The following is a 21,014-nucleotide window of genomic DNA, read 5'->3' as shown; positions in this document are numbered from 1 at the left end:
TCTGGATAGTCCGTAAATCTAGTTTTGGTTTGGTCCAAGTGTTTGCTGCAGGTGAGTCCATTTGAGAGTTTGACCACAAACACCCTACTCCCCTCTTTGGCCAAAACAGTGCAAGGAAGCCACTTGGGACCTTGTCCATATTTCAACATAAATACAGGATCATTTATCTCAATTTCGCGTGACACATTTGCACGATCATGATATGTATTCTGTTGAAGCCGCCTGCTCTTTATCTGTTCGTGTAGATCAGGGTGTACTAACGAGAGCCTTGTCTTAAGTGTCCTTTTCATGAGCAGTTCAGCGGGAGGGACCCCAGTGAGCGAGTGGGGTCTTGTGCGGTAACTAAGCAGGACTCGGGATAAGCGAGTCTGCAGTGAGCCTTCAGTTACCCTCTTCAAGCTCTGCTTGATTGTTTGAACTGCTCGTTCTGCCTGACGTTGGACGCTGGTTTAAATAGGGCAGATGTGACATGTTTGATCCCATTGCGGGTCATGAATTCCTTGAACTCGGCACTGGTAAAACACAGCCCATTGTCACTTACAAGGACATCAGGCAGGCCGTGCGTGGCAAACATGGTGGGAGCGGACGTGCTTGCCAACATTATCACACATTCAATCCATTTGGAGTATGCATCTACAACCACTAAGAACATTTTTCCCAAGAAGGGGCCTGCATAGTGGACATGGACCCTGGACCACAGTTTGGAGGGCCAGGACCATAAACTTAGTGGCGCCTCCCTGGGTGCATTGCTTAACTGTGAACATGTATTACATTTGTGCACGCAGGACTCTAGGTCTGCATTGATACCGGGCCACCACACGTGGGATCTGGCTATCGCTTTCATCATTACGATGCCTGGGTGGGTGCTGTGGGGATCACTGATGAAAGTGTCCCTGCCCTTTTTTGGCACCACTACCCGATTACCTCATAGGAGGCAGTCTGCCTGTCTAGAATTTCCTCTTTGCGCCGCTGTTACGGCTTTATTTCTTCTTGCATCTTTAACGGGACACTAGACCAACTCCCGTGGAGCACAAAGTTTTTTTATTAAGGACAGTAAGGGGTCCTGGCTCATTTAGGTTCTTATCTGTTGGGCGGTAACAGGTGATTGCTCACTCTCGAATGCTTCCATTACCATGACTAAATCTGCGGGTTGTACCATCTCCACCCCTGTGGTGGGCAATGGCAGCCTACTGAGAGCATCGGCACAGTTTTCTGTGCCTGGCCTGTGGCAGATGGCGTAGTTGTGTGCGGACAACGTGAGCGCCCATCTCTGGATGCGGGCCGATGCATTCGTATTTATTCCCTTGCTTTCAGAAAAGAGGGATATAAGCAGTCTATGGTCGGTTTCCAATTCAAATTTGAGCCCGAACAGATATTGATCCATTTTCTTTACCCCGTAAGCACATGCTAACGCTTCTTTTTTAATCATACTGTAGGCCCTCTCGGCCTTAGACAGATTTCTGGATGCATAAGCAAGCGGTTGCAATTTCGCAAATTCATTAGCTTGTTGCAATACACACCTGACCCCGTACGACGATGCATCACATGCTAGTACCAAACGTTTACATGGATCGTACAACACAAGCAACTTGTTTGAACTTAACAGCTTCCTAGCTTTATCAAAGGCATTTTCTTGGCTTTAACCCGGACCCATTCACCTCCTTTACACAGTAAAGATTGCAGGGGTTCTAACAATGTGCTAAGGCCCGGTAAGAAATTACCAAAATAGTTCAGGAGTCCTAGAAATGACCGCAGCTCCATCACGTTCTGTGGTCTCGGTGCGTTCTTGATTACCTCCATCTTCGAATCGGTGGGCCTGATGCCGTCCGCCGTGATTCTTCTACCCAGGAACTCCACTTCAGGCACCAGGAAAACGCACTTCGAGCATTTAAGCCTGAGCCCCACACGATTAAGCCGACTAACACCCTGCTCCAGGTTCTGCAAGTGCTCGACAGTGTCCCGACTTGTGACCAAGATGTCATCCTGGAAGACCACGGTGCACGGAACCGACTTCAACAAGCTTTCCATGTTCCTCTGGAATATCGCCGCGGCCGATCGAATCCCAAAAGGGCATCTGTTGTAAATGAAGAGACTTTTGTGCGTGTTGATGCAGGTGAGGCCTTTCGATGATTCCTCCAGCTGCTGCATCATGTAGGCTGAGGTCAAGTCCAGCTTCGTGAAGGTTTTCCCTCCCACCAGCGTCACAAATAGGTCGTCTGCCTTCGGTAGCGGGTATTGATCCTGCAGTGAGAAACGATTGATAGTTACTTTATAATCACCACAGATTCTGACGGTGCCGTCTCCCTTGAGGACTGGAACAATCGGACTGGCCCACTCATTGAATTTTTTCGGCGAAATGATGTCTTCTCGTTGCAGCCTGTCCAGTTCGATCCAGTCCAGTTCGATCTCCACCCTCATCATGTAAAGTACAGCTTTCGCCTTGTGATGGATCGGTCGCGCCCCCGGAATCAAATGGATCTGCACTTTAACTCCTTGAAACTTCCTGATGCCTGGTTCGAACAGCGAGGGGAACTTGTTTAGGACCTGGGCACATGAGGTGTCGTCGACGGACGTCGTCCCAGTTCCAGCGTATCTTTCCCAGCCAGCTCGTGCCGAACAGCGTGGGGCCATCGCCCGGTACTACCCAGAGTGGTAAATTGTGCACCCCTCCATCGTAGGAGACCTTTACGGTAGCACTGCGGATTATGGGAATCAGTTCCTTTGTGTACGTTCTCAGTTTAATACGAATGGGAGTCAGGACTGGCCTTGAGGCCTTGCTGCACCACAATTTATCGAAAGTTTTTTTGCTCATTATGGACTGGCTTGCACCCGTGTCCAGCTCCATGGACACTGGGAGTCCATTTAATTCAACCTTCAGCATTATCGGGGTCCACGTTGCGGTAAATGTGTGCACCCCATATACCTCTGCCTCCTCGGTCTGACACTCTGGTTCGGCGTGATCCACCGTGGATCTGTCTTCCTCTGCAACATGGTGGTTTGCAGGATTAGCAGGGTTTGCAGCTCGCCTGGCGATGTCCCATTGTTCCACAGCCCTTGCAAACGTATCCTTTGAAGCGGCATGAATGGAAACGATGATCACCCCCACAGCACCAACAGGGTGTTAATGGCCTTGTATTCACCACCCTTGATGGTGGACTCTGAGTCATCTGTGGACGTGCAGCTGCAGGCGTGTAAGTCCTGCCACATACATTTTGATTCGAAAACAACGTTGCTTTGTTCACAGTACTTGCAGCAGCACTCGTGTGCTGAGAAATTTGTTTGGTATTGTCAATGGTGACGATAAACGCCTGGGCTATCGTTATGGCTTTATCCAAGGTTGGGGTCTCCACAGTCAAAAGTTTGCGAGGTATTATTTCATGGCCAATGCCAAGTACAAAGAAGTCCCTGAGCATGTGCTCCAAGTGTCCTTCAAATTCGCAATGTCCTGCAAGGTGCCTTAGCTCGGTGACGTAGCTCGCCACTTCTTGGCCTTTAGACCTCTTGTATGTGTAGAACCGATACCTCGCCATCAGAATGCTTTCCTTCAGGTTCAGATGCTCCCGGACCAGTTGTGCTTAACTCATCGTATGACTTGTCTGTGGGTTTTGCTGGAGCGAGCAGATTTTTCATGAGACCATACGTTGGTGTCCCACAAACGGTGAGGAAGATCGCCCTTCGTTTGGCAGCGTTCGCTTCTCCTTCCAGCTCGTTGGCCATGAAGTATTGGTCGAGTCGCTCCACGAAGGTTTCCCAATCATCTCCCTCGAATATTTCTCCAGGATGCTCACGGTTCTCTGCATTGTTGCGGTGGGGTTCGTCATTTGTATCTCGTCGCCAATTGTTATGCCTTGAATAAAGAGTCAGACTAGATACTACAAGCTCAAAGTAAGGTGTGACCATAGCCCTTTATTACAGATCTCAGAGTGCCTCTCTAGCCTGTGAGGTCTCCTTATATACAAGTGCTCCCAAGGGATTGTGGGATCCCTTGGGACTCCAGGGGATAAGCTCTCGGGTGGTTAGACATGGTATTTACAGGTTTACATACATAACAAATATAATCACACCTTAGAATTTGACTTATAAAATTCTTTACAGAAGGAAGCCAAATAGTCTGTGGCACATAACTCCTGGTTTGAAGAAGTGCTTAAATTGGGACTTGCACCTTTGTGGGACCAGGAATTTTTGATAGAGCCAATTTATGCTGAGGTTCACTAAAGAAACACCGCAATAGTAGTTCCAATCAGTTTCCATGCAGGTTGATGATCTGTAGACCCAGGCACATTTTCTGAAACTTGTCCCAGAATCTCTATGTCCTCCAACTTCATTCTCACCTCCAACAACAAGTGCGAGGACTTCTTTTTCTCTAGGATCCCTTCCTTTCCCTAGCCCACTGGGCCAAACTTCCTTGATGGTTCCCCCCCCTGCCCTAGCCCTGAACTCGCAACTTTTCCCAGTTTCTCTCCGATTTCCCCTCTTGACCTCTCTGCGCTCATTTTGTCCATGAGACCCACTTCCTGCTTCCTCAACCTTATTCCCACTTAACTGCTGACCATCCAACTTCCTTTTCTGGCTCCCATTTTAGCTGACATTGCTAATGGTTCTCTCACCTCATGTACTGTCCCCATCTCCTTCAAATCAGCCATCATCACCCCTCTCCTCAAAAACCCAACCCTTGACCCCTCTGTTCTTGCAAACCAGCACCCCATCTCCAACTTCCCTTTCCTCTCCAGAATCCTTGAACGTGTTGTCGCCTCCAAAATCCGTGCCCATCTTTCATGCAACTCCATGTTTGAATCCCTCCAATCAGGTTTTGTGACTGTGACGAAGGTAAACTATCTCTCCTCATCCATGCTTGATCAGTCTGCAGCCTTTTGACACTGTTGACCGCTCTATCCTCCTCCAATGCCTCCCCACCGTTGTCCAGCTGAGTGGGACTGCACTCGCCTGGTTCCATTCTTATCTATCTAATCGCAGCCAGAGAATCCCCTACAGTGGCTTCTCTTCCTGCTCCCACATTGTTACCTATGGGGTTCTCCAAGGATCTATCCTTAGCCCTCTCCTATTTGTCATCTACACGTTGCCCCTTGGCGACATCATCCGAAAACACAACATCAGTTTCCACATGTACGCTGAAGACACCCAGCTCTACCTCACCACCACTTCTCTCGACCCCTCCACAGTCTCTAAATTGTCAGACTGCTTGTCCGACACCCAGTACTGAATGAGCAGAAATGTTCTCCAATTAAACATTGGAAAGAACAAAGCCATTGTCTTCCGTTCCCTCCACAAATTACCTTGGCTACTGACTCCATCTTTCTCCCCAGCTTCTGTCTGAGGCTGAACCAGACTGTCGCACCCTTGGTGCTATATTTGACCCTGATATTAGCTTCCAACCACATATCCGCGGAATAACTAAAATCGCTTACTTCCACCTCCGCACCCCTGCCTCAACTTATCTGCTGCTGAAAACCTCATCCATGCCTATGTTACCTTTAGACTTCACTATTCCAACACACTCCTGATCGGTCTCCCACATTCTACCCTACATAAACATGAGGTAATCCAAAACTGAGCTGCCCATATGCTAACTCGCACCAAGTCCCCTGTGCTCGCTGACCCACATTGGCTTCCGGTTAAGCAATGTGTCGATATTAAAATTCTTGTTCTTGTTTTCAAATTCCTCCATGGCTTTGCCATTTCCTATCTCTGTAATCTCCTCCAGCCCCACAACCCCCGAGATTTCTGCGCTTCTCTAATGCTATCCTCTTGAGCATCCCTGATTTTAATCGCGCAACCATTGGTCGCCATGCCTTCAGGTGCCTAGGCCCTAAGCTCTGGAATTCTCTCCCTAAATCTCTCTGCCTCTCTACCTCTCTTTCCTCCTTTAAGACGCTCCTTAAAACCTACCTCTTTGACCAATCTGCCCTAATTTCTCCTAATGTGGCTCGGTGTCAAATTTTGTTTTATAGCACTCCTGTGAAGTGCCTTGGTACATTTTACTATGTTAAAGGTGCTATATAAATAAAAGTTGTTGTTGTCAGGATGCTGTGCTTCAGAAATTCCTTAAAACCTACCTCTTCGAGCAACGTTTTAGTTACCTCCTAATATCTTCTTGGCTTGGTGTCAAATTTTGTCTGATTGCGCTCTGTAAAGTGTGTCGAGATGTTTTGCTATGTTAAAAGCAAATTAAATGGAGAAAAATAGCAAAGTGCATTACAGACCTGGGGGTTCTTATGCATGAAACACAAAAGGTTATTATGCAGGTACAGTAAGTAATCAGGAAGGCAAATGGAATGTTGGCCTTTATTGCAAGGGGGATAGAGTATAAAAGCAGAGAAGTCCTGCTACAACTGTACATGGTATTACACCTGGAGTACTGCATACAGTTTTGGTCTCCATATTTAAGGAAGGATATACTTGCATTGGAGACTGTTCAGAGAAGCTTCACTAGGTTGATTCCGAAGAGCGTCCTCCTCCGTTTTGGCTGACCCCAAAAGTTTGTCGCCATCCTCTGCCTGCTCCACGACAACATGCAAGCCCTGATCCTGACCAACGGATCCACCACATACCCAATCCACGTCCGGACCGGGGTCAGCAGGCCTGCATCATCGCGCCAACGCTCTTCTCGATTTTCCTTGCTGCAATGCTCCACCTCACACTCAACAAACTCCCCGCTGGAGTGGAACTAAACTACAGAACCAGTGGGAACTTGCTCAACCTTCGTCGTCTCCAGGCCAGATCCATCCTCTGTTGTCGAGCTACATTATGTGGACGATGCTTGCGTCTGCGCACATTCAGAGACTGAACTCCAAGTCATAGTCAGCATCTTCACTGAGCCGTACGAAAACATGGGCCTTACACTAAACATCCGTAAGACAAAGGTCCTCCACCAACCTGACCTCGCCACACAGCATTGCCCCCCAGTCATCAAGATCCACGGCGTGGCCCTGGAAAACGTGGACCACTTTCCATACCTTGGGAGCCTATTATCAGAAAAGGCAGACATTGACGACGAGGTTCAACACTGTCTCCAGTGCGCCAGCGCAGCCTTCGGCCGCCTGAGGAAGAGAGTTTTCGAAGATCAGGCCCTCAAATCTGGCACCAAGCTCATGGTCTACAGGGCTGCAGTGATACCCGCCCTCAAGCATGGATTTATGAAAGGGGAATCATGCTTGACAAATCTTCTAGAATTTTTTGAGGATTTAACTAGTAGAGTGGACAAGGGAGAACCAGTGGACGTGGTGTATTTGGACTTTCAAAAGGCTTTTGACAAGATCCCACACAAGAGATTATTGTGCAAAATTAAAGCACATGGTATTGGGGGTAATGTATTGACGTGGCTAGAGAACTGGTTGGCAGACAGGAAGCAGAGAGTCAGGATAAACGGGTCCTTTTCAGAATGGCAGGCAGTGACCAGTAGGGTGCCTCAGGATTCAGTGCTGGGACCTTAGCTATTTACAATATACATCAATGATTTAGATGAAGGAATTGAATGTAATATCTCCAAGTTTGCAGATGACACTAAGCTGGGTGGCGGTGTGAGCTGTGAGGAGGATGCTAAGAAACTGCAGGGTGACTTGGACAGGTTAGGTGAGTGGGCAGATGCAGTATAATGTGGATAAATGTGAGGTTATCCACTTTGGTGGCAAAAACAGGAAGGCAGAATATTATCTGAATGGTGACAGATTAGGAAAAGGGGAGGTGCAACAAGACCTGAGTGTCATGGTACATCAGTCATTGAAGTTTGGTATGCAGGTACAGCAGGCGGTGAAGAAGGCAAATGGTATGTTGGCCTTCATAGCTAAAGGATTTGAGTATAGGAGCAGGGAGGTCTTACTGCAGTTGTACAGAGCCTTGGTGAGGCCACACCTGAAGTATTGTGTTCCATTTTGGTTCCCTAATCTGAGGAAGGATGTTCTTGCTATTGAGGGAGTACAGCGAAGGTTCATCAGATTGATTCCTGGGAATGCAGGACTGACAGATGAGGAGAGACTGGGTCGACTGGGCTTGTATCCACTGGAGTTTAGAAGAATGAGAGGGGATCTCATAGAAACATATAAAATTCTGACGGGATTGGACAGGTTAGAGGCAGGAAGAATGTTCCCGTTGCTGGAGAGTTCCAGAACCAGGGGTCACAGTCTAAGAGTAAGGGGTAAGCCATTTAGGACCAAGATGAGGAGAAACCTCTTCACTCAGAGTGGTTAACCTGTGGAATTCTCTACCACAGAAAGTTGTTGAGGCCAGTTCGTTAGATATATTCAAAAGGGAGTTAGATATGGCCCTTAACGGCCAAAGGGATCAAGGGGTATGGAGAGAAAGCAGGAAAGGGGTACTGAGGTTGAATGATCAGCCTTATTGAATGGCGGTGCAGGCTTGAAGGGCCGAATGGCCTGCTCCTGCACCTATTTTCTATGTTTCTATGGCTCAGAGATGTGGACCATATACACGAGACACCTCAAATCGCTGGAGAACTACCACCAACGATGTCTCCGCAAGATCCTGCAAATCCCTTGGGAGGATAGACGCACCAATGTTAGTGTCCTCGATCAGGCCAACATCCCTAGCATCGAAGCACTGACCACACTTGACCAGCTCCGTTGGGCGACCACATTGTTTGCATGCCTGACACAAGACTCCCAAAGCAAGTGCTCTACTCGGAATTCCTACGTGGCATGCGAGCCCCAGGTGGACAGAGGAAACGTTTGAAGGACACCCTCAAAGTCTCCTTGATAAAATGCAACATCCCTACCGACACCTGGGAGTACCTGGCCAAAGACCACCCTAAGTGGAGGAAGAGCATCCGGGAGGGCACTGAGCACCTTGAGTCTCGTCACCAAGAGCATGCAGAAAGCAAGCGCAGGCAGCGGAAGGAGTGTGCGGCAAACCAGACTCCCCACCCACCCTTTCTTTCAACCACTGTCTGTCCCACCTGTGACAGAGACTGTAATTCCTGTATTGGACTGTTCAGTCACCTAAGAACTCACTTTTAGAGTGGACTGCCCATGAAGCAGTTGGCCTATACTCATTGGAGTTCAGAAGAATGAGAGGTGATCTTATCGAAACATATAAGATAAGATGGGCTCAACAAGGTGGGTGTAGAGAGAATATTTCCACTCATAGGGGAAACTAAAACTAGGGGACATGGTCTCAGAATAAGGGGCCGCCCATTTAAAACTGAGATGAGGAGGAATTTCTTCTCTCAGAGGGTTGTAAATCTAAGGAATTCTCTGCCCCAGAGAGCTGTGGAGGCTGGGCCATTGAATATATTTAAGGGGTAGATAGACAGATTTTTGAGCAAAAAGGGAATCACCATAGGCAGTCTCTCGAAATCGAGGAAGACTTGCTTCTACTCTAATCTTATATGCATGCTGTCGGCGACAAGACTCCGCCCAATGGAGCTGGTCGAGTGTGGTCAGTGCTTCGATGCTAGGGATGGCCTGATCGAGGACATTAACGTTGGTGCATCTGTCCTCCCAGGGGATTTGCAGGATCCTGCGGAGACAACGTTGGTGGTATTTCTCCAGCGATTTGAGGTGTCTACTGTATATGGTCCACGTCTCTGAGCCATACAGGAGGTTGTGTATCACTGCAGCAGCCCTGTAGACCATGAGCTTGGTGCCAGACTTGAGGGCCTGATCTTCGAAAACTTGCTTCCTTAGGGGGCGAAGGCTGCGCTGGCACACTGAAGGCAGTGTTGAACCGCGTCGTTGATGTCTGCCCTTGCTGATAATAGGCTCCCAAGGTATGGAAAGTGGTCCACGTTTTCCAGGGCTGTGCTGTGGATCTTGATGACTGGAGGCAGTGCTGTGTGGTAGGGTTAGGTTGATGGAGGACCTTTGTCTTACGGATGTTTAATGTAAGGCCTATGCTTCCGTACGACTCAGTGAAGATGTTGACTATGACTTGGAGTTCAGTCTCTGTATGTGCGCTGACGCAGGCATCGTCCGCGTACTGTAGCTTGACGACAGAGGTTGGGGTGGTTTTGGATCTGGCCTGGAGACGACGAAGGTTGAACAGGTTTCCACTGGTTCTGTAGTTTAGTTCCACTCCAGCGGGGAGCTTGTTGAGTGTGAGGTGGAGCATTGCAGCGAGGAAGATCGAGAATGGGGTTATGGGGAGCGGGCAGGGAAATGGAACTGAGTCCATGATCAGATCAGCCATGATCTTATTAAATGGCGGAGCAGGCTCGAGGGACCAGGTCGCCTACTCCTGCTCCTATTTCTTATGTTCTTATATTAAGGATGCTATATAAATGCAAATTATTGTTATTCAGTCATGAAGCTTTCAGAATTATTTGGTTATCTTAACCCATGAAAGATCTGTTCCCTTTCAAATTCGCAATGGTCGAACTTAAAATCCTTGTTCCTCAGCTAGCTTAGAGTATGCTAATCCTAAACCATAAGCACATAACCTGTTCCCATTGTCACTATTGAGAACCAAACACGAATCAGTCCTCACATCAAATATTTATTTCAGTGATTTATTACCATTCTTCAAAAACATAATTTGGTCCTATCACAGTGGACATCCCCTAAGGCCATGTGATTTTTGGCCTGAGCTGCTGCAAATAATTTTGAGCTTCTTGGGATGGAATTGGCCTTTCTCTTAAGGCTCACAAATCCTGGGATGGACATGGGAGAGTTTGACTCAGTCATGGGCCTCTTGGCAGGGCCTGGTCCTGCCAAGATGAAGGCTTCTGTGGGGAGCTGCTAGAGTGCTCCTCTGTGTTGCTACTGTGAGGGAACACAGCTTCTGAGGCACGCATACATGCTTCTCTGGTGCTTGAGTACTGGGAGCATGAGTCTGGTTACCAGTGATCACTGGGAGAACAGACTTTACTGAATCAGAAAGTCCCTGGGAGAGAGTCAATCAAATATCCTTTAGTCCCTTTGAGATGCTTTGCATCATCAATGCACATTTTGTAATGGCATGGAAATGAAGAGGGAGAGACCTAAAGTGCATCCCGATTTATTTTCTTCAGGAAATGCTGGCTGGATACTCATCTAGCTGATTCATTATGCTCGGTTTTCACCAATATAAGTGTTGGTGAATCAGTGATAATTCAATCCTCCTGTGTCTGGAGACACTGAGAAAGCATCAACATTGCAGTGCATTTGCTGGTCCCTCTGATCAGCCATTGCCATTGGTGTTGTTCCAGTGCTTAATGTATTGTTTCTATCTTGAAGATCAGAGGGGCAATTTGACTTTGGGGAAAATCGGGAGAGATGTATAACGAGCTGATCCAATATCGCCTGTTTTCCATTGCCTCCTGAAGTCAAAATTACGGCAAAAAGTCAAAATGATCCCTACGTGGCTTGTCAAACTGCTGCCTCCAAAGCAGTAGTGCCAGCAGCTTAGTGCACTACTGTAAAATATTTTATTTTACTTTGGTGGTGCCTCCTGCCATGCATGAATATGCTTCCTATCTCTAGGACCGTGGTTTCCACCTCGGTATTAAAAGAAGTAGAGTCCGAGACTCTGCCTTTGACTCGAGTGTTCTCGATTCCATCCCGCAGCATGCTACCCGCCACCACCTCAGTGAGACCCCAACATTGCATGAGGTAGAAAAGGCCATAAGACAGCTAAAAAACAACAAGGTTACGGGAGCGGATGGAATCCCTGCTGAGGCATTGAAGTATGGCGGAGAGGCACTACTGGCGCGAATACACAACCTCATCTCTCTCATCTGGAGGGAGGAGAGCATGCCGGGAGATCTTAGAGATGCAGTGATCGTGACCATCTTTAAAAAAGGGGACAAGTCCGACTGCGGCAACTACAGAGGAATCTCCCTGCTATCAGCCACTGGGAAAGTCGTCGCTAGAGTCCTCCTCAATTGTCTTCTCCCCGTGGCCAAGGAGCTCCTCCCGGAGTCACAGTGCGGATTTTGTCCCCTCTTGGGCACAACGGACATGATCTTTGCAGCGCGACAGCTGCAGGAAAAATGCAGGGAATAGCGCCAGCCTTTATACATGGCCTTCTTCGACCTTACAAAGGCCTTTGACACTGACAACCGCGAGGGTGTATGGAGCGTCCTCCTCCGTTTCGGATGCCCCCAAAAGTACGTCACCATACTCCACCTGCTCCACGATGACGTGCAGGCCGTGATCCTTACCAACGGATCCATCACAGATCCAATTCATGTCCGGACCAGAGTCAAGCAGGGCTGCGTCATCGCCTCAACCCTCTTCTCAATCTTCCTCGCCGCCATGCTCCACCTCACAGTTGATAAGCTCCCTGCTGGAGTGGAGCTAAACTACAGAACCAGTGGGAAGCTGTTCAACCTTCGCCGTCTCTAGGCCAGGTCCAAGACCACCCCAACCTCTGTCGTCGAGCTACAGTACGCGGACGACACCTGCGTCTGCGCACACACAGAAGCTGAACTCCAGGTCATAGTTGACGTATTTACCGAGGCGTATGAAAGCATGGGCCTTATGCTAAACATTAGTAAGACAGAGGTCCTACACCAGCCTGTCCTCACCCCCCAAACATCAAGATCCACGGCGTGGCCCTGGACAATGTGGACCACTTCCCCTATCTCGGGAGCCTCCTATCAACAAGAGCAGGCATTGATGATGAAATCCAACACCGCCTCCAGCACACCAGTGCAGCCTTCAGCCGCCTGAGGAAAAGAGTGTTTGAAGATCAGTCCCTCAAAACTGTCACCAAGCTCATGGTCTACAAGGCCGTAGTAATACCCGCCCTCCTGTATGGCTCAGAGACATGGACCATGTACAGTAGATACCCCTAGTCGCTGGAGAAATACCACCAGCGATGTCTCTGCAAGATCCTGCAAATCCCCTGGGAGAACAGACGTACAAACATTAGCGTCCTCGTCGAGGCCAACATCCCCAGCATTGAAGCACTGACCACACTTGATCAGTTCCGCTGGGCAGGCCACATAGTTCGCATGCCAGACACGAGACTCTCAAAGCAAGCGCTCTACTCGGAACTCGCCCACGGCAAATGAGCCAAAGGCGGGCAGAGGAAACGTTACAAGGACACCCTCAAAGCTTCCCTGATAAAGTGCAACATCCCCACTGACACCTGAGAGTCCTTGGCCATAGACTGCGCTAAGTGGAGGAAGTGCATTCGGGAGGATGCTGAGCTCCTTGAGTATCGTCGCCGAGAGCATGCAGAAATCAAGCTCAGGCAGCGGAAGAAGCATGCGGCAAACCAGGCTCCCTGCCCACCCTTTCCCTCAACGGCTATCTGTCCCACCTGTGACAGAAACTATGGTTCTCGTATTGGACTCTACAGCCACCTAAGAACTCATGTTAAGAGTGGAAGTAAGTCTTCCTCGATCCCGAGGGACTGCCTATGATGATGAAAAGAAGTAGTTGAGGAAATTGCAGATACATTAGTAATAATCTTCCAAAACCATCTTGATTTGGGGATTGTGCCATTGGATTGGAAAATGGCAAATTTCTCCCCATTATTTAAGAAAGGTGGGAGAGAGAAACAGGCTAGACAGGTTTGTCTATCGTCAGTTGTGGAGTAATGACTAGAATTTGTCATTAGGGATGGAGTGACTGAGCACTTGGACAAATATGAGCTAATCAGAGATAGTCAACATGGATTTGTGATGGATAAGTTGTGCCTGACTAATTTTGTTAATTTTTTTTGAGGTCACTTAGACAATAGATAGGGAGTGTCTATGGATGTTATCGATGTGAACTTCCGGAAAGCATCTGACAAGGTTCCGCACTAGAGATTATTGGCAAAAATGAAAGCACGTTGAATTGGAGGCAACCTTATCTTTCGGCATAGGTTAGAAATTAGTTGGGATGTAGGAGACAGAGAGTAGGAATAAAAGGTGCTAATTCTGATTGGCAGGATGTGACAAGTGGCGTTCTGCAGGAATTTATACTGTAAAATGATTTGGATGAGCTGATAGAAACTTGCACATCAAAGTTTGCAGATGACATTAAGTTGGAAGGCACAGATGGGAGCAGGATGTTACAAAGGGGAATAGGTAGATTAAGTGAGTGGGCAGAACTGCGGCAAATGGAGTTCAATGTGGGGAAGTGTGAGGTCATTCACTTTGGATTCATGAAAGACAAATCGGAGTTTTTTCAAAAATGGTGAGAAACTAGGAACTATGGAGGAATAGAGATTTGGATGTCCATGTACACAAATCACTAAAACTTTGTGGACAGAATCAGAAAGGCTAATGGAATGTCGGCCTTTATCTCAAGGGGAGGAAGTTATATTTCAGTTGTATAGAGCCTTGATCACATCCCATCTGTAGTACTCCATTCAGCTCTGGGCACCTCTCTCTAGGAAGGATATATTTGCCTTGGTGGGGGTGCGGCACGACGTCAGCAGAATAATACTGGGGCTGTAAGGGTTAAATTACGAGGACAGGTTGCATAATTTGGCTTGTGTTCACTTGAGTATCGAAGATTGAGGGGTGATCTTAATCGTAGTGTTTAAAATGATAAAAGGATTCAAAAGGGTAGATAAAGCGAAAGTATTTCTTCTGGTAGGAGAATCCAGAGCTTTCGAACAAGGGAGCATAATTTTAAAATTAGAGCCAGGCCATTCAGGAGTGAAATCAGAAAACACTTTTTCACACAGAGGGTAGCAGAAATCTGGAATTCTCTTCCCTTAAAGGCTGGGTCAATTGAAGTTTTCAAGACTGAGATCGAAAGATTTTTAGTAGCTAAGCGTGTCAAGGGATATGGAGCAAAGGCAAAAACGGCCTACCCCTGTTCCTATGTACCTCTGTATAATAGCACTACAGACCATAGTGCTAATGTTATTCAACATCTGTACAATGATAATTCATTTTTGTCCATAACATCTGGTGCAGTGTAAACTTTCTCCACCATTCATGTTACATAGAAACATAGAAAATAGGTGCAGGAGTAGGCCATTCAGCCCTTCGAGACTGCACCACCATTCAATAAGATCATGGCTGATCATTCACCTCAGTATCCCTTTCCTACTTTCTCTCCATACCCCTTGATCCCTTTAGCCGTAAGAGCCATATCTAACTCGCTCTTGAATATATCTAACGAACTGGCATCAACAACTCTCTGCGGTAGAGAATTCCACAGGTTAACAACTCTCTGAGTGAAGAAGTTTCTCCTCATCTCGGTCCTAAATGGCTTACCCCTTATCCTTAGACTGTGACCCCTGGTTCTAGACTTCCCCAACATCGGGAACATTCTTCCTGTATCTAACCTGTCCAGTCCCGTCAGAATTTTATATGTTTCTATGAGATCCCCTCTCATTCTTCTGAACTCCAGTGAATACAGGCCCAGTCGATCCAGTCTCTCTTCATATGTCAGTCCTGCCATCCCAGGAATCAGTCTGGTGAATTTTCACAGCACTCCCTCAATAGCAAGAACGTCCTTCCTCAGATTAGGAGACCAAAACTAACACAATATTCCAGGTGAGGCCTCACCAAGGCCCTGTACAACTGCAGTAAGACCTCCCTGCTCCTATACTCAACTCCCCTAGATATGAAGGCCAACATGCCATTTGCCTTCTTCACTGCCTGCTGTACCTGCATGCCAACTTTCAATGACTGATGTACCATGACACCCAGATCTCGTTGCACCTCCCCTTTTCCTAATCTGTCGGTATTCAGATAATATTCTGTCTTCATGTTTTTGCCACCAAAGTGGATAACCTCACATTTATCCACATTATACTGCATCTGCCATGCATTTTCCCACTCACCTAACCTGTCCAAGTCACCCTGCAGCCTCTTAGCGTCCTCCTCACAGCTCACTTGGCCATCCAGCTTAGTGTCATCTGAAAACTTGGAGATATTACACTCAATTCCTTCATCTAAATCATTGATATATATTGTAAATAGCTGGGATCCTAGCACTGAGCCCTGCGGCACCCCACTAGTCACTGCCTGCCATTCTGAAAAGGACCCGTTTATCCTGACTCCCGACCCGATATTGGTAAAGTTCCAGAGGGTTTGGCTTTTCTAGGAACTTACAGCTAAAGGGATCAAGGGGTATGGCAAGAAAGCAGGAATGGGGTACTGAAGTTGCATAATCAGCCATGATCATATTGAATGGTGGTGCAGGCTCGAAGGGCCGAATGGCTTACTCCTGCACCTATTTTCTATGTTTCTATGTTAACCAGCCTGAAAACTGCCTGATGTCGTGTCATTTTAAAGTTGTATTTTTGTATGTGGTTCCTTCTGGTTATTGATTTGATTGAAAAGATTTGTGCCTGCACTGGGTCATATGTTGCCAATAGTTCTGTTTTCCAGTATAATGGCATACTGTTTGATTGTAATTCTGAGTGTCTACAGGTCTTGCTAAATTGGCTATAACGTGGTCCATCCATAGTTGGAAATTCCTGAGGACCCAACTTCCATTGTCTTTTATCAATGTTTAATTAAATGATAGGTACAGAACGTTTAAGCACAGACTTAAAGAACATTACTGTGGTGTGCAGGAGTAGTTTCAACATTATGTGTACAGGTGCAATACTGACATTGCTCAGATTGGACTCCTTGTAATAACATCCAGGTGCTGATTTCTGAAATGTGTTGTGGAGGAATTTAAGGACAGTCATCACTGAAGTTAGTGGAGCTATTTTAAATTCTGTGTGGGTGTAGACTCTAAATCAAAAATGCTAAATCTGTTACCAGATGGAAGATCTTTTAAGTTCTCTTTCTTTATTTTCAAATAACTAGCTCTAACAGAGCTAACAGTACTGTCACTATGTTTCCACATAAGAATTGATTAAACCACTGAAACAGCCTAAATTGTCAGATTGTTAGCTGGAGATTACCATTTAAAATTTATTCTAATCGATCATTCAGTATACAGCTTGCATTGTATTGTGCTAATTGTTTATTTATTTTCCTTACAGAAATGTACATTCTCGTTCTGCTGGGCGTCCAACCATTAATCTTCTGAAGGAACAAGGTCTAAAATTTTAATTTCTTGTTTACAAAGTGTTACATGCACACGGAATATTAAACAGAGAAGTACAAGATCAAATGGAGCTGTTATTTTTTTGTTACCATCACTCATTTACGTTCCATTTAATTTCACGCAGTCTTTTCTTGCTCATTTCCATTCCTCTGCCAAGAGCAGTATGCATTGTTATTTAGCCCTCTTGGCAAAGCTATGGCATCTTTTTCCAGATATAGTTGCTAAATTTATGTGTGAGATAATGGAGCACTTCGTACTTCTTCCATAAAGTCTGCCCTCTGATATCATGCTGTCCAGATAGTGAAACTGAATTAGTTGCCAAGCCCAATACTGTCTCACTCATGTTGGGTAACAAAATAATACCTTGCATTGGACCACCAGTGCTGCAGAGTGGAAGGATACAGGTTCCTTAAGAAAGATTCCTAACCTTTTGCTCTGCTAGCCTGCACCTAAGATCACTGATCTTAGATAAGTGGGGTGTGCCCATAGGGAAAAGAGTGTGCATCCAGATTGGGCAAACATAAGATCTACTTACGTTGATTCCTCAGTCTGGTCTGGTCTAGTTAAACATGGTATTGGATTGTCACGAGTGCTAGACAAGTGGCTGATCTGAAGGAAAAATGTAGTAATACACAATAAAGTGAAATTCATTTGTTTTTCCAGGAGCTCAGAAAGTGTTGCTTCATGCTTTTGATGGAAAACCCTCTGTGGCTATGGAAGGGGTGAAAGCTGGATTTTTCTTTTCAGTTCCACCATCTATTATAAGAAGCGAGCAGGTTTGATCAAATATAATAATGTTCTTGAAAAACGAACGTGCTAAGCATGTAGCAGTTACATTAATTAAAACAATGAAAACCCTTTTGAAGGCCCAGAACTTTGTTGCTAAGTTTAAGGTACATATTTGTGAAAAGCAAAGTCCAAAATACCTTTACAGCTGTAAATTTGCTCAACCACTCCCTCACCTCCACCTTTGATACCCATGCCTCCAGCAAAACTTTACTGCTTCTTGTCCTGATCATTCCTCTGATATGGCCCCTGTCTTTATTGCCTCAAATCAAAGTGACACGGATTTGAGCATATCTGTTGCGCAACTGATTTAGTTATCCATCATCAGCTCTGGCTGAACTGCATCAAGCACTATCGGACTTCATACTCTTCTGTTAAAACATCACTCTGGATCATTCCAGAGAGCAAAGATGATCCCGGCTTCTTTTCTGCACTACCAACCATCTCCTTAAATCGTTCTCCCCTGCCCCCTCTGCCCACACCTCCAGCAACAAATGCAAGGGGCTCCTAAACTTCTTTGTCGCTAAGATAATCTGCTGCTTTCTTGCCTTTCTGATTGTAGCCAGAGGTCTCCAGCAATGACTTCTCTTTCCATCCCCAAAGGTTAACCTCGAGAGAACACCAAAGATCTATCCTTAGCCCCCTCCTCTTCTTCTTCTCCCTTGGCAACATCATCCATAGACATGGGGTCAGCTTCCACATGTGACACTGACTCTACCTCTCCACCACCTCTCTCAACCCCTCCACTGCCTCTGTGTTGTCAGACTACTTGTCTGGATGATGTCTCAATCTTGCATGAGCTGACTCAATCCCCCTCCTCAGCCACTCCAGTCAGGCTGAACCAGACTGCTTGCAACCTTGACAACCAGAGAAAATATTCCACCATACGAGGACAGAATCAGATGTAGTGGTGATAACCCCTTAGTTAATAACCTACCAGTACCCACTGTCTGGCTCATACATGAAATGTGATCATGTGGATGAGGTACTGAAGGGCTGCTGCCACCCATGGGACTCTACCACAGCAAGACAATTATATCCATAAGACTAGGTGAGCAGAAAATTGCAGAGAAAGAGAAAACTAATAAACTAGTTATGTCGGTTAGTTAGCACATATGTAAAACTGAGCTGTTGATGTTCAGTATTCATTTCCATACAGTCAAACCTTGCTACTCCAAACCTGTAGGACAGACAGAGTAAGTTTGCCACAGGGGACTTTTCTGTGAGGAATTATCTTTAAACTGCTACAATTAATTGTTTTCTGCGGATTAAAAACATTTTGAAAGATGTTGTTTAGTCTGAATTTTCTGGACCAGTTTTCGATTAGTGTAATCTGCAGACAAACTCATTTTCATATTTATTTTCCCAAGAAGCAGAAATTGGTGAAGCAGCTGCCACTAGAGTTTATATGCCTGGAGACAGACTCTCCCGCATTAGGACCAGAAAAACAGGTAAAACTTATAATTCTATGTGTAACTGTCGCCCTCAAATTAAAGCAGGATATTATAGAGAAGGTGAGTCCTGAAGTGGTTTAGAACAAGGTGACTGATATTACGATGCCTAAAAAGAAAATTTTAGATAACTGAGTTAGACTAAAGGAAGACAAAGTGTCAGAGCCCAACAGAATACACCTTTGGATCCGTATAAAGCTGAGACACACAAATACCGAGGGTCTAGAAATTTGGGGGATTAATTCCAAAAACGGGCGGGTTTGGGTCGGGTAGCTTGTAAAAATGTAAAAAAATTTGAAAGCTGCCTTCAACCTGCCCACTTCCAGTTTTAACAGAGGCAGGACAGGCGGCAGGAGGTGTATTGGTCATTTAACTATTATAATGAGGCTGCGTGCTTCAGAATTAACCAATATTTTAAATTTAACCCTGGCATCATGGAACCCTTTGGCTAAAGGGAAGCGAGGACTGCTGGACCCAGGAGGTAAGTGCCCGTCCACCCACACTCTGTGATTGGACATTCCCCTGACCCTTCCGATCTCTCCCCCCGGGCCATTCCAATCTTCCCCCAGGCTATTCTGATCTCCCCCCCTCCCCCCGGCCCAGGCCACTCCGATCTCCCCCAGGCCCTTCCAATCGCCTTCCCCTCAGACTTTTCCGATCTCTTCCCCCCCTCCCAACTCTTCAATCTCCCCCACGAAGTCTCCGATCTCCTCCACCACCGATCTCCACCACTGATCTCCTCCAGCACGATCCCTAATTATAGTTAATTGGTTGTGCTCCTTTAAGAAGGGGCACTTATTACCTCTTACTGATGATGACATCAGTCATTCATAGAAACATAGAAAATAGGTGCAGGAGTAGGCCATTCAGGCCTGCACCACCATTCAATAAGATCATGGCTGATCATTCACCTCAGTACCCCTTTCCTGTTTTCTCTCCATACCCCTTGGTCCCTTTAGCCGTAAGGGCCATATGTATCTCCCTCTTGAAGATATCCAATGAACTGGCATCAACAACACTCTGCGGTACGGATTTCCACAGGTTAACAACTCTCTGAGTGAAGAAGTTTCTCCTTATCTCAGTCCTAAATGGCTTACCCCTTATCCTTAGACTGTGTCTCCTGGTTCTGGACTTCCCCAACATCGGAGTGAGTGAAGTGTGTGGTTGAGTGAGTGAGTGGGTGAGTGAAGTGAGTGGGTGAGTGAAGTGAGTGGGTGAGTGAAGTGTGAGTGGGTGATTGAGTGAAGTGAGTGAGAGTGGGAGTGAATGGGTGGGTGAGTGAGTGAAGTGAGTGGGTGAGTGAAGTGTGAGTGGGTAATTGAGTGAAGTGAGTGGGAGTGAATGGGTGGGTGAGTGAGTGAATGTGAGTGGGTGGGTGAGTGAGTGGGTGAGTGAATATAATATAAAAGAGATTGCTGAAACAGACACCTGCAGGTTTAGCACTCAAGCACTGATTGCACTACCTGACACACTGCGGCAGATTTCAGGATGGCTCAGGGACCGAGGGAGAGGGTGCACAGATTCTCGGACGTGGCTCTAGAGGTCCTGGTGGAGGAGATCCAGAGAAGGAGTGATGTCCTATACCTGCTGGGGGGAAGGAGTCCACCTCGCCGCCTTGTCCCTCTCTCCTGCAGCAGTAGCTGCTGTCTAACTTGGCCTCATCATCTCCTCCCATTCCTCCAGAAAACCAAGGGGACCCATAGCAATATGCCCATGACTAAGCACTCTCTCCTGGTGACTCCTATAACGTAGAGTAGCACAGCACTTACTCTTTTTGGGTGAAGTCCTCAGAACATTTCCAGAATAAATGTTGATGGAGTGTTGGTGAAGTCTTGACAAACTGTCCCAGAACTTCTCCCAATGTGTT

The 21,014-nt window shown here is 46.6% G+C and overlaps 1 protein-coding gene across 6 annotated transcripts in view; it reads left to right on the top strand.

Moving 5' to 3' along the window:
- The window catches only part of LOC139273105 (putative deoxyribonuclease TATDN3), a 100,102-nt gene that overhangs the window by 75,724 nt on the left and 3,364 nt on the right, over positions 1-21,014 (top strand). For 4 of the 6 annotated variants that reach the window (XM_070889492.1, XM_070889496.1, XM_070889495.1 and 1 more), the window contains 3 exons: positions 16,846-16,901; positions 17,574-17,686; positions 19,067-19,147. In XM_070889492.1, the coding sequence (XP_070745593.1) occupies positions 16,846-16,901; positions 17,574-17,686; positions 19,067-19,147 (250 nt within the window). The remainder of the gene's footprint in view (positions 1-16,845; positions 16,902-17,573; positions 17,687-19,066; positions 19,148-21,014) is intronic. The other 2 variants (XM_070889494.1, XM_070889493.1) reach the window with 2 other exon arrangements.

Source organism: Pristiophorus japonicus, chromosome 9, assembly GCF_044704955.1.
Source record: "Pristiophorus japonicus isolate sPriJap1 chromosome 9, sPriJap1.hap1, whole genome shotgun sequence".
Taxonomy (NCBI): domain Eukaryota; kingdom Metazoa; phylum Chordata; class Chondrichthyes; family Pristiophoridae; genus Pristiophorus; species Pristiophorus japonicus.
Note: the sequence above shows the minus strand (reverse complement) of the source record. Positions and strands in the feature narration are given on the sequence as shown.